Raw genomic sequence first — 14,774 nt, 5'->3', positions numbered from 1 at the left:
GGGTTGTCATTTCCTCCTCCAGGGGATCTTCCCGACCCAGGGATCAAACCTACAGCATTCTTTACCCATGAGCATTCTTTACCACTGAGCTACCAGGGAAGCCCTCTACTCTCTTAGCAAACTTCAAATATGCAATATAGTATTATTAAATGATGAGAGCTTTGGTAAACTCTGAACAAGTTAGGATGATATGCATTTTCAACCTTGATTCTAACCAGAATACTGATTCTCAAAGTGAGAATAAAACATGTAGAATATTATAAAATATTAAAATCCAAGAAATGTAGACTTTTCAAGAGTGACAGTTCACTTAAAAACATATTTGTCACAACATAATCTGGCTGATAACTCCATATGTTTAATGTTGGTCACCAATAATTAAGACAATGGCAAATTAGGTCTCCTCATGCTTATTTTTGAGAGTTTCTTGATAGTGTATAAGAACTATGACAAAAAGCACTACAAAAATAGTAACAGCGCAGAGAAAAATCATGCTAAATATGCATCCACTTGAAAATTTGCATTCAATAGCTGAGTACCCTGTAAGAAAGTGAACATGCTATTCCCACACAGAAGGATTTATTCAGTATCTAACATTTTTAAAATTTGAATGACTGCATGTACAATGAATGTTTAAAAGTTTTAAAAATGAGATGCTATTGCTGTTTTAGAACATTTCAAAGAAGTGAAAAGCCCAGTTGAAGAGTAAGTAGCAAGAACTGAGCTTGCAAAGCAGATTTTCTACCATTTGCTGAATTTCCAATAATAAGCTTCACCTTTGAGTTGAGAGAAAAATAACACTGTTCTTTACCAGTAACTTTTCACAAATTATGCAAAGGAAAAAAAAATATTCTTAAATTTTTGGGATGCTCTAATGTCATAAGTGTGACTGGTGATGGAAGTAAAGTCTGATGCTATAAAGAGCAATATTGCATAGGAACCTAGCATGTTAGGTCCATGAATCAAGGTAAATTAGAAGTGGTCAAACAGAAGATGGCAAGAGTGAACATTGACATTTTAGGAATCAGTGAACTAAAATGGACTGGAATGGGCGAATTTAATTCAGATGACCATTATATCTACTATTGTGGGTAAGAATCCCTTAGAAGAAATTAAGTAGGCCCCATAGTCAACAAAAGAGTCCAAAATGCAGTACTTGGGTGCAATCTGAAAAATGACACAATGATCTCCGTTCATTTCCAAGGCAAACCATTCAGTATCACAGTGATCCAATGCCCCATCCAGTAATGCTGAAGCTGAAATTGAATGGTTCTATGAAGACCTACAAGACCTGCTAGAACTAACACCAGATAAAGATGTCCTTTTCATCATAGGGAACTGGAATGCAAAAGTAGGAAGTCAAGAGCTACCTGCAGTAACAGGTGAATTTGGCCTTGGAGTACAAAACAAAGCAGGTCAAAGGCTAACAGAGTTTTGCCAAGAGAACGGTCACAGCAAACACCCTCTTCCAACCGAGATCAGATTGATTATATTCTTTGCAGCCAAAGATGGAGAAGCTCTCTACAGTCAGCAAAAGCAAGACCAGGAGCTGACTGTGGCTCAGATCATGAACTCCTTATTGCAAAATTAAGACTTAAATAGAAGAAAGTAGGGAAAAACACTAGACCATTCAGGTATGACCTAAATCAAAGTGCTTACAATTATATAGTAGAAGTGACAAATAGATCCAAGGGACTAGATCTTATAGACTGAGAGCCTGAAAATCTATGGATGGAGGTTCGTGACATTGTACAGGAGGCAGTGATCAAGACCATCCCCAAGAAAAAGAAATGCAAAAAGGCAAAATGGTTGTCTGAGGAGGACTTGCAAATAGCTGGGAAAAGAAAAGAAGCTAAAGGCAAAGGAGAAAAGGAAAGATATACCCATTTGAATGCAGAGTTCCAAAGAATAGCAAGGAGAGATAAGAGAGCCTTCCTCATTGATCAATGCAAAGACAGAGGAAAACAATAGAATGGGAAAGACTAGAGAACTCTTCAAGAAAATTAGAGATACCAAGGGAACATTTCATGCAAAGAAGGGCCCAATAAAGGACAGAAATGGCATGGACCTAACAGAAGCAGAAGATATTAAGAAGAGGTGGCAAGAATACACAGAACTATACAAAAAATATCTTCATGATCCAGATAACCACGATGGTGTGATCACTCACCTAGAGTCAGACATCCTGGAAAGTGAAGTCAAATGGGCTTTAGGAAGCATCACTACAAACAAAGCTAGTGGAGGTGATGGAATTCCAGTTGAGCTATTTCAAATCCTAAAAGATGTTGCTGTGAAAGTGCTGCACTCAATATGCCAGCAATTTTGGAAAACTCAGCAGTGGCCACAGGACTGGAAAAGGTCAGTTTTCATTCCAGTCCCAAAGAAGGGCAATGCCAAAGAATGTTTAAACTACTGCACAATTGCACTCATCTTACATGCCAGCAAAGTAATGCTCAAAATTCTCCAAGCCAAGTTTCAACAGTATGTGAACCGTGAACTTCCAGATGTTCAAGCTGGATTTAGAAAAGACAGAGGAACCAGAGATCAAATTGCCAACATCCATTGGATCATCAAAAAAGCAAGAGAGTTCCAGAAAAATATCTACTTTTGTTTTATTGACTACACCAAAGCCTTTATCTGTGTGGATCACAACAAACTGTGGGGAATTCTTCAAGAGATGGGAATACCAGACCACCTGACCTGCCTCCTGAGAAATCTGTATGCGGGTCAAGAAGCAACAGTTAGAACTGGACATGGAACAACAGACTGGTTCCAAATCGGAAAAGGATTATGTCAAGGCTGTATGGTACAGAATCCACCCGCCAGTGTAGGAGACATGAGTTTGATCCCTGGGTTAAGAAGACACCCCGGAGAAGGAAATGGCACCCTCTCCAGTATTCTTGCTTGGGAAATTTCATAGACAGAGAGGGCTGGTGACTATAGTCCATGGGGTCACAAAGAATCAGACACAACTCAGCAACTTAGCAACAATATCATCTTAAATGAAAAGAATGCAAAGTCATTTTGAAACACTCATTATCATCCCTACTGATAACTCCATTCTCTGGTCCATTAGGACTATTCTTAATACTTAGCTGAATTTGAAAGTGTTCTCCTTTTTGGAAAAACTGGAATAATATCTATTTAACAGATGGTGTCTCTTGATAGTCTAGCTTAGTAAGCCTTCTAATATCTCTTTTTCTAAATAATAGTTTATGAAGCACTTTTCTCTGCAAGAATTCTTTGTATTTTTGTTGCTGCTTTTTAAAAAACAAGAATTCCTAACCTCAAAAGGGATTTTTTTCTCCTAAGAGAAAAGTAACTTCACATTCCATCGAATTTTTATGTAGAAATCTATGGAATATAGCTGGTTATTTTTTTCTATTTTTTTGGTCAGGACAAATAGGTAATTGTTGATCTTGGGAACTTGCCTCCTGACATTTTTCTATTTGCCATTTCACGTCCATATATTTTTAATATTCTTTACCAACCCAAACAGCCAAATTTAGCTTTGATGTTGCTGGCCACATTTTATGAATTTGACATGGGTTTCCAAATTCAATGTCAAGATGCATATGCTTTGAATTATCTTTTGAAAATGGCTAAGCTTACCATAGCTTTTGAAAAATGGTATCAGGTTATCCACACTCTCTTGTGACTCATTCCTGGCTTATCAAAAAGAGCATCATACTTGAAACTACAGCCAGGGTTGCAATCAGGATACAAACAACTTTCTCCCAAAAGAAGCTAAATGGACTATAGAATAATTTTATTTCACTGTCTTTACTAAACAACTCAGTCTAAACTAACAAGCTTTGGAACATGATTCATTCAGTTATATAATGAAATATGAGCCATTTAGGAATTTTTTTAGTGTTGATCCATATGCAGATTGTGGAGCTATTTTAATAAAGAACTGATGGTAAGTAGAATCAGACACAAAATTGAGAACCTTAGGAATGATCCAACCAACTCTTCAGGAATTTCTTATCAACATCTCTTGCATACAGCAGAAATTAATACAGCATCATAAAGCAATTATACTCCAATAATAAAATTTAAAAAAAACTATTATAAAAAAAAAACAACCCTTGCAGGTGATGGCCCAACTTGTGTAAAGTATTACTCACATAAGTTCATTCTTCCCAGTCCTGGAGAAGTTCCCTTGTTAGGAAGTTATTTCTTTTTTCTGAGTAAAAACATACCTCTGTAACTTCCATCTTAGTGCAAGATTCTTTAAACAAAGAATTAACCAATGTTACTCGCTCAGCAGGGCTTCCCTGGTGGCTTAGTGGTAAAGAATCCAGCTGCAGCGCAGGAGACGACCTGCAATGCATGTGACGCAGACTGGATCCCTGGGCCAGGAAGATGCCCTGGAGGAGGAAATAGCAACCCACTCTAGTATTCTTCCCTGGTGGCTCAGAGGTTAAAGCATCTACCTGCAATGGGGGAGACCCAGGTTCGATCCCTGGGTCGGGAAGATTCCCTGGAGAAGGAAATGGCAACCCACTCCAGTATTCTCGCCTGGAGAATCCCATGGATGGAGGAGCCTGGTAGGCTATAGTCAATGGGGTCCCAAAGAGTTTGACACGACTGAGCAACTTCTCTTTCACTTTCTTTCTTTCTAGCATTCTTGCCTTGGAAACCCCACTGACAGAGGAGCCTGGTGAGCTACAGTCCAAGGGGTTGAGGAGTCAGACAACTTAGCGACTAAACCACTACCATTACCAGTCACTCAAAAACTGAGGGTCCTGGAACTCCCTGTTTTTCTCTACCATATTTATTCTTCTAAATTCTCTCTCCCACAGCTGGGAGATGGACCCACTATAAGCAAAAGGATGCTGTGTTGTGTTTAGATGCTCAGTCGTGTCCAACTCTCTTGACCCCATGGACTGCAGCCCACCAGGCTCCTCCGTCCATGGAATTCTCCAGACAAGAATACTAGAGTGGGTTGCCAAGCCCTCCTCCAGGGGATCTTCCCAACCCAGGGATTGAACCCAAGTCTCCCACATTGCAGGCAGATTCTTTACCATCTGAGCCACCAAGGAAGCCCCAACCAAAAGGGTGTATTGTCTAATTCAGCAGGCAGGACATAGAATCTAAGCAGAATGAATGATAATGGATACAAAGAAATCCAAGCAGGAAGTAAGAAGCAGGGGTGCCCATGATGTTATTGGTATCTCAGGCACATGCTTTACAAAGATGCAGACATTCAGACTAGAACCACAAACTGAACATGGTTATACTTATGGCCCCACTGGCAATGGTTATGTCTCAGTGTTGAAAACTCTGTCTTTACAAATGCAGATTTCCTGAGGGCAGGATTTGTGTTCTTTGAAATGATGAGGAGCCAAAAAATTTCCCCTAATTATTTGAGCTCTGTGGGTCGGTTATCCTTGACTTCACTTTCTCATAGAAAGTTTCTTCCTTCTTCTCATAGAAACAGAACATAACTGACAAGCTGTGGATCAGTTGAGACAAGTTAGCTCCATTAATGAAGGGGGTTTCCTCAGAACCCTGGTGATCAGTGTTTGCCTTGAAAAGACTTTCCAATTGTTGAAAAATATTTTACTAACCAAGAAAGCTAACACTTTATTGAAATGATTATACTTTGATTTGAAAAGAAAGCTTAGGAGGGTGGCACTCTGGGAAGAAGAAGAAATGAAGAAATCTGAATTCTTTTCTTGTCTCTGTTGCTAGTTCTGTGTCCCCTTGGTCACACAGCATATGAGACTCCACAAGCATACAGGGGACTTAAAGAGGCATCTGGTTTAACACGTTGCCCAATTTAGCTTTCATCTCAACAATAAAGTTTCTTTAAGCCCATACCTACAGGATCATAGCAACAGCGGTTCAGAAACAGTATAAACAATTTTCCCCCAAGGAGCAATAATGGAGGTGATCACATCTGTGAGGACACCAAACACTTTCTTGACTTCACTTTTTTTTTGGCATTCATGATAAGGTTTTAAAAGAGCCACAGGGAGAATGCAAACAATAACATTTAAGAGGGAAATCGTGTCTGAGATGAACACTAACATTGGGAAGGAGAAAAGAGACAGGGACTTAGACTACTTTAACATTTTTGGTTTTGGATTAACACAAATTTTGGCTTTCTGTTGACTCCATTGTTTGCAAACATGCATAACATTAACACATCATTACCAGATCAAAAGAAAAAAAAAAGGAAGCTGAAAGAAGCCAGTATTTGGGAGTAACATGTTGGTGAATACTTAGCAAGGGAGGTGGGAATTCCCTGGTGGTCCAGAGCTTAGGACTCCATGCTTTCACTGTAGCGTGCATGGGTTAGATTCCCGGTCAGGGAACTGAGATCCCGCATGTGGCAACATGTGGCCAAAAACAACAAATAAAAATAAAAAACACTCAATTAAAAAAATAAAATAATGGTTAAAAAGTCTTAGGATGAGTGGTGGGCATGGGTATACATGCCAAATTAGAATTCTCTGTGAATACTGACAATTTTAGGGCACTGGGAACTGGAAGATTGCCCTTATGCAAATATTTACTTGGCAAATGAAACTTTATCTTACCTTCCATGACTTTAAACCAAAAGCCAAGTGATGAAAATATGGAAATGTCAAAATGTATTTCTGTATCAGACAGCAAATATTGGCCCCTACTATGTGCAACGGCATTGTGCCAAAGCACCATTCACTTCTGCATATATATTAGGATTTAGAAGTGGAGAAATCTTAAAATTCCTCCAAAATGTAAAGACTCTTCTTGCCTAAGAAATTGACACCATCCTGAAAAACATCAACTACACAAATGACTTCAAGAAAAATAATTGAGGTTCACAGATATTTAGGGAAATGAAACAGTTGTCAACAATTACAACCTTCCCATTTTGAAGCTGGTGGTTGCAACCCTTACTTTTTAAATAGGTAATCATGGAAAAATTGAATAATATGCCATCTCATTTTCATTTGAATAGAACGGTAGGATGAAAAGGACATGACTTATATGAAAGTGAAAAAGCAAAATGTGTCCATTTATTTTCATTAATTCAAAGTCAATCAAGTCTAGATTTATAAACTATTACACTTTTAAAGTGAGTTTTTGAATACTATAATGCAAATCGTTTTTTTTCTCAGGGTGGAAGTAAAAACATGACATATAGCTAAGGCCAATTAGTCAACATCTTACCTGGAGTTGCTCTTTGTTCTCTTCTCTTCTCTACTCTCCCTGCAATAAGAAATGGCAGATCAGTTGCAATATGCAGCCATGAGAAAATGATGTAACTAAGACAGAAGCCCGGTTTATCACAACTTCTAGACAGTCACTAGGTCAGCCATGTTCAACATTTTTCCCAAGATGACTGGGCACAGAGAAAAGGGCTGAACAATATTTTCAAATCAATTTACAAAAGTCAAAAATTAATGAATATGCATTAAATATGCTGCTGGGTTTAAAAAATCTTGTTAGAGCCATTTACTCTACAGTAAAATTAAGGGTGCAAACCCCACCCATAGAACAAATCCCCATGTTCCATGTGGGGGTAAACAAGTAACTAAGATAATACCATGCACTCTTATGACCTACTTGGGAAGATAAAGGACAAACAATATAACATGAAACAAGATGTGCCCTCAAAGGGTATGTGCGTGCATGCATGTGTGCTCAGTTATGTCTGACACTTTGTGATGCTGTGGACTGTAGCCCACCAGGCTCCTCTGTCCATGGTATAAATGTTTAAAATATTAGAGGGTGAAATGATTAGCTTTAAGAAATAAAGCGGTGCTCATGAAGTTATGGAGAAAACGGTATTTGATGTGAACCTTGAAGACATATGTCATTTGGGGAATTTTAAATGAGGAAAGGATTGACTCTTGACCAAAGAAATAGTATGGCTATTCGAGGTCCGACATAAATCACAGCAAGATCCTCTATGACCCACCTCCCAGAATATTGGAAATAAAAGCAAAAATAAACAAATGGGACCTAATGAAACTTAAAAGCTTTTGCACTACAAAGGAAACTATAAGTAAGGTGAAAAGACAGCCCTCAGATTGAGAGAAAATAATAGCAAATGAAGAAACAGACAAAGGATTAATCTCAAAAATATACAAGCAACTCCTGAAGCTCAATTCCAGAAAAATAAATGACCCAATCAAAAAATGGGCCAAAGAATTAAACAGACATTTCTCCAAAGAAGACATACAGATGGCTAACAAACACATGAAAAGATGCTCAACATCACTCATTATCAGAGAAATGCAAATCAAAACCACAATGAGGTACCATTACACGCCAGTCAGGATGGCTGCTATCCAAAAGTCTACAAGCAATAAATGCTGGAGAGGGTGTGGAGAAAAGGGAACCCTCTTACACTGTTGGTGGGAATGCAAACTAGTACAGCCGCTACTGGAAAACAAAACAGTGTGGAGATTTCTTAAAAACTGGAAATAGAACTGCCATATGACCCAGCAATCCACTTCTGGCATACACACTGAGGAAACCAGATCTGAAAGAGACACGTGCACCCCAATGTTCATCGCAGCACTGTTTATAATAGCCAGGACATGGAAGCAACCTAGATGCCCATCAGCAGATGAATGGATAAGGAAGCTGTGGTACATATACACCATGGAATATTACTCAGCTGTTAAAAAGAATTCATTTGAATCAGTTCTAATGAGATGGATGAAACTGGAGCCCATTATACAGAGTGAAGTAAGCCAGAAAGATAAAGAACATTACAGCATACTAACACATATATATGGAATTTAGAAAGATGGTAACGATAACCCTATATGCAAAACAGAAAAAGAGACACAGAAATACAGAACAGACTTTTGAACTCTGTGGGAGAAGGTGAGGGTGGGATGTTTCAAAAGAACAGCATGTATACTATCTATGGTGAAACAGATCACCAGCCCAGGTGGGATGCATGAGACAAGTGCTCGGGCCTGGTGCACTGGGAAGACCCAGAGGAATCGGGTGGAGAGGGAGGTGGGAGGGGGGATCGGGATGGGGAATACGTGTAAATCTATGGCTGATTCATATCAATGTATGACAAAACCCACTGAAATGTTGTGAAGTAATTAGCCTCCAACTAATAAAAAAAAAAATACAAAAAAAAAAGAATAAAACCTAAAAAAAAAAAAAAGAAATAGTATGGGTTCTGTGCATGCATGCATGCTACATCACTTCAGTCGTGTTTGACTCTGCGATCCCATGGACTGTAGCCGTCCGGGTTCCTCTGTCTATGGGATTCTCCAGGCAAGAATATTGGAGTGGGTTGCCATGCCTTCCTCCAGGGGACCTTCCTAACCCAGGCACTGAACATGTGTTTCTTACATCTCCTACACTGGCAAAGTGAAAGTGAAGTCGCTCAGTCATGTCTGACTTTTTGCGACCCTATGGACTGTAGCCCACCAGGCTCCTCCATCCATGGGATTTTCCAGGCAAGAATACTAGTGTGGGTTGCCATTTCCTTCTCCAGGGGATCTTCCTGACCTAGGGATCAAAACAGGGTTTCCCGTATTGCAGGTGGACTCTTTACTGTCTGAAATCCCATTAGCAGGCAGGTCCTTTACCACTAGTGGCACCTGGGAAGCCCTATGGGTTTTATAGGACAAGGCTACTTGAGCAAGAAGGCTCACCTTTAGGGCTTGCCTTAAGAACTCAAATGAAAAGAGTTTTGTATAGGAGGAGGGCTATCTGAGAAGTTGGGCAAGAGGTAATGGGCTGAGTATGTCAGCGGGAACAATGAGGAGGGAAGTGATGGGTGCAAAGAGGAGATGTCAGGAAGGCAGAGCTCATAGGGCCCAGGGGTTTACAAACTGTGAAGTGCAAAGGCCCCAGGGGTTTACAAACTGTGAAGTGCAAGGGAAAAGGAAAGGTCAAAATGAATGGCTATCTAGGTGTCTCTGGGTGTGGTGATGTAATTCAGGGAAACAGTAAACATGATGGGGATATGGGAATGATGAGTTCAGTTTTAGGCTTAATGAGTTTGAAGTGCTACGGGAACTTGGAGTTTGGGAGGGCAATTGGAATTGAAATTACAGATGCAGAAAATGTCCATCTTAAGAAGGTGGCTGGAGCTGAAAGGGGAAATAGAAATATACAGGCAGAAATATAAAGAACAGAGGACCAGATTGAAAACAGGGACCAAGAAAGCAAAAAACGCGATTTGTGCTTCGTGATGGAGGATGAGGAGAAGACAGAGGAAGCAGAGCTCGAGACCAACTGAACAGAGTCAGGTACCACAAATAAAGTTTTAGGAAGTATGGAGTGGGGCTGCCAACAGCATCCGATGTGGCTGAATTCACGAGGTTGTTGTTAAGACTGTGAGAGAGAAGTTTTAGCAGAGAGAGGGTGGGGAACATGAGAGGCCGTGAAGGTTTGCAGAGTAGTGGGTGATGAGGAAGATGAGGCTGAGGAGGAAATGACTTGTCCATGATACTTGCCAAACATGAGTAAGATGGGGTGATAATTTGAGCAGGAGTTAAGTCAGGTTTCTGGGATACCTTAGCATGTTTATGAGCTTAGATCAGAAGCTTTGCACCAGGGCAATGGTGTATGTAAATGCCCCTGTTGAGCCTTGATTCTGTGAGGTCTACCCCTCTAGCCGTCACTTTCTTGTCAGTTAGTAACTTTTCATAGATAGAGCTGGTTACTGAGAGGTTATGGAAGCTGCATGTAAACTTCCTATAAGGCCTTTAAACTATAAGGTGGAAAACACACAAGCCTTCCCTTGTGTAGCTGCCCAAAGGGGAGAATTTATTTAACTGGCATCCTGATTAATTTCATGTTCTATTCATTTGAGTGATTTCCAGAGGATTTGTTTGATGCAATTTGTTTCAATGATTCAAACAGAATAATGGCATGAATAGCACGTTTAAAGGTTTCATTCATTACCAAGTGTGATGGGGTATCTCCTCATTCAAGATTTTTATTGGGCAAGCCACTATGTATTTTAGATTATAAATTTTTGTATACTAGGGGCCTCAAACATTTTCATGAATTTTTTAAAAAATGTTATTCAAGTCCTGAATTATTAAAAAAATAATTAAAAAAGGCATTAAAAACTATTCTCTTTGGAGAGTTTTTAACTTGTATGAGTCATAAATCCTGAAAGCTCACAATGAATGTACTGAAGGTAAATTACGGGTTATGGTAGACAGTCTCGAAGATGATCCCAGTGATCTTCTTCCCTCCTCCAGGCATTTGTATCCTTGTGTTGTCTGCTCCCACAGTGAATTGGATTGACTTGTATAACTAGTAGGATTTTGTAGAAATAATGTGATTTCCAAGGCTGGGCCTCAAAAAACATTATGGCTTCTGTTTTGGTCTCTCTCAGATTACTTCCTGGGAGAGAAACCAGATAATATGTTAAGAGGACACCCTTCCTAAGGAGAGACCTGTGTGGCAAAAAACTGAGGCCTCCTGTCAATATTCAATGTCGAATTGAGACCTCCTGCCAATAGCCAATGAGGAACTGAGGACTCCAGAACAGTCAATGTGCAGTTGAGGCCTCTAGTTAATAGCCAATGAAGAATTAAGGCCTCCGGAATGGCCAATGAGCAACTGAGGCTTCCAGTTAGCAGCCATTGAGAAACTGAGGCCTCCTGCCAGCAGACTTCATCAACTTGCCGGGCTAATGAGCAGCCCCTTCTGCAGCCCCAGTCAAACCTTCACATGGCTGCAGCTCAGAAGGACGCCTTGACTATAACTTTATGGGAGACCCCGACCCAGAACCACCCAATCAGCCACTCCAGAGTTCCCCAAAGAAACTGTGACATGATAGATGTCTGCTGCTGTTCTCCACTGCTAAGTTTTGGGTAAATTGTTATCCAGTAATACACAACTAATACTTACGGGATAATTTTATTATGAAAGTTTGGGTTAATTTATCACTTAATAGAATATGCATGTGTGTGTGTATGAGTCACTCCGTCGTGTCTCTTTGCGACCCCATGGACTGTAGCCCACCAGGCTCCTCTGTCCATTGAATTCTTCATGCAAGAATATTGGAGTGGGTTGCCATTTCCTTCTCCAGGGGATCTTCCTGACCCAGGAATTGAACCTGGGTCTCCTGCATTGCAGGCAGACTCTTTACTGACTGAGCCACAGGGAATATGCATTCAAGGATGTTAATTTTTTCAGATCAATCAGTCTCCCTGCCTTTCTCATCTGTAAAGTGGAGATCAGAGCCTGCTTATGTGGAATGTTGTGAGGATTAAGTAATTTCATATGCAGAGCCAGCAGGAAATGGAGGAAACATACAAAATACCGGCGTTCAAGGTTTCAGAAGGGAGGCTGGAAGGCATTGTTGATAACGATTTTTCACTGAGATCTCAAACAGTTCTCTGCCCTTATGTCATATGAAAGGGCTCTGTAAACTGTGGAGTGCTATATAAATGTTATGTATTAGTTTTATTATGGTATTAGTTCTGGTATAGGAAACAGATTTCTGTTCTCCGTTACATATACACTAAACTTCAAATTAGAAAAATAAACACTGGATAAATAAGACAATCTTATATTTACCAAGAGACACAGAGATTACACCACTTAACGGTAGATAACCCTCCTGCTCTGTATGGGTGATTTTATCTCTCAGTGTTCACCAACACTGGTGGTGTTCAGTGTTCACCAACACTGGAAAGAGATGATGCCGAGACCTACGTCTTTAGCTCCAAAATCTACCTAGGTGTTAGGTCCACTGGAAATACCTATATCTGCATTTTCTACTTCACAAAACAAGTCCTTAATTTAAATCATTATATCCCCCTCCAAAACTGCTTATCTTTAGTGCTATCCTGCTCAGGCAACTGGACATAAAACCTAAGACTCATCAGCTCCTGCCATTCACTCAACCTCAGACCATTCCGTTCTCTCTACAGGGCCTTTCAGAGCTGACCTCTCCTTTCTCACCGCCACTGACCTGGTTCATCAACTTGATAATTCTTCCTGGGGTTATTTTCTATAGGCTCCCAACAGATTTCATCAGTTTTATAGATGGTTTTTCCGTCCTTGTGGTCTAATCCCTGTTAAAGATTAAAATACACATTCCCTCATATGAAACTGATGACCCTGGAAGACTTGGTCATGACCTATCTTCTGCTACAATCCCTGAAACACCCTAAGAACACTGACCAGTTATGCCAGGAATTGGGCTTCCCCCTCCAACTCCCTGTGCATGATGCTTCTACTTCCTGGAATATCCTATAATGTCCTTCCTGCCCGTCAAAACTCTATTCATCCTTCAGAGCTTAGCTCAGATGCAGGTCCTTCTGTGATGTCTCTGGCTTTGTGTCACCCCCCATCCAACTTCCCATTCCCTGCGGAATTAATTGCCCTTCTTTCTATGCTCCTTTAGCCTTTGGCTTCCCTCATAGCTCAGTTGGTAAATAAACAGCCAGCAGTGCAGGAGACCCTGGTTCGATCCCTGTGTTGGGAAGATTCCCTGGAGAAGGGAAAGGCTACCCACTCCAGTAAATGGGCCTGGAAAATCCCATGGACTGTATGCAGTTGGGGTTGCAAAGAGTTGGACACGATTGAGCGACTTTCACTTTAGCCTTTTATTTGTTCCTTTGCTATAGCACTAACTCCAGTGTTTGGTTTATAATCAGTTGCGTGTTTATTTCCTAACTTGATTGTTTTCCTTTAGGACAAGAGGTATATCCTGTGCCTCTGTCTGTGTCCTCATGCCTCACAGTGCCTGGAACACAGATGCTTGGGATTAAGTGGACATAAAGTCGTGTAATACCCCAACCCTCCTTAAATGCTAAAGAACACAAAATCAATTTTAGTGCTGCTAATACTGAGGGCGAGTACAACCAAGAACAGAGCTTTTACCAAGTATTTACATTACAACTGATAACCTAGTAAACTATTACATTGGAAAAGTGGGTGATGAATTAAGAGAGGCTTTCAGAATAATGAACATGCATTTTGCCCTAGTTGTGCTTTATTGTACCAGAGATTCTACTTGAAGAACAAAACATGAAAGTATGGTGCACACCTTACTTCTCTCTAAAACTGGATATAGGACTTCACCTGTGAGGAACCAAAATGGATGGTAATCTCATAAAAATGGAATTTGCAGGGTCTAACTTTTTTCTGAGAAAATATATTTAGTTGAACACTAAAATGTCACATCTCATGATAATTTATTTATATAAACTGAGTCGATATTTTTTAAAAGCTGTTTTAGACTTGGGGTTGATATGGTTTCATAGAGAAACATTAAGTATACACCCACTTGTAGCACATTTCAGTACTTCATTACGGAAGTAGTTCCTTAACTGAGGTAGTGGTTTCTGGTCTTTTCAAATAACAGGCACATAAATGCCTAGCCAGTGATGACTCACCAATGACGAGCAGGGCATTTGTATCACAACTCAGAATCTTATGTCACTTCTAATGAAAAGAAAATGTTGTGCATGCATACATAGGTATTTATGTGTATGCATATATACAAATAGTGGGTATACATGTATATATATGTACACATGCACATACACATATGTATGTCAATATGTACACATACATATAAGGCATTACATGTATGGACCTGTGACACGTCTTGTAACTTTACAACCAGACATAGTCTTATCTCCAAAATATGCTCTTTCTTCTACCTGCTTCCATCGGTGTGTAATAAAGTCTGTCATAGAATCTTATCAAGCTTCCCTTACTGCACACCAATTTCTCGGTCACCAATTCTGAGTGTGCGTTCACTCGCAGGCGTTTTATCTGCCCTGCTCTGAGAGGTATTATTAATCACATCCTGTTGCTAGGAT

General features: G+C 40.0%; 1 protein-coding gene across 1 annotated transcript in view; it reads right to left on the bottom strand.

Moving 5' to 3' along the window:
• Positions 1–14,774, bottom strand: part of CHST9 (carbohydrate sulfotransferase 9) — a 282,625-nt gene that overhangs the window by 144,752 nt on the left and 123,099 nt on the right. The window contains exon 3 of the mRNA XM_043444056.1: positions 7,168–7,206. Within this exon, the coding sequence (XP_043299991.1) occupies positions 7,168–7,206 (39 nt within the window). The remainder of the gene's footprint in view (positions 1–7,167; positions 7,207–14,774) is intronic.

This window comes from Cervus canadensis, chromosome 23 (genome assembly GCF_019320065.1).
Source record: "Cervus canadensis isolate Bull #8, Minnesota chromosome 23, ASM1932006v1, whole genome shotgun sequence".
Classification (NCBI taxonomy): domain Eukaryota; kingdom Metazoa; phylum Chordata; class Mammalia; order Artiodactyla; family Cervidae; genus Cervus; species Cervus canadensis.
Note: the sequence above shows the minus strand (reverse complement) of the source record. Positions and strands in the feature narration are given on the sequence as shown.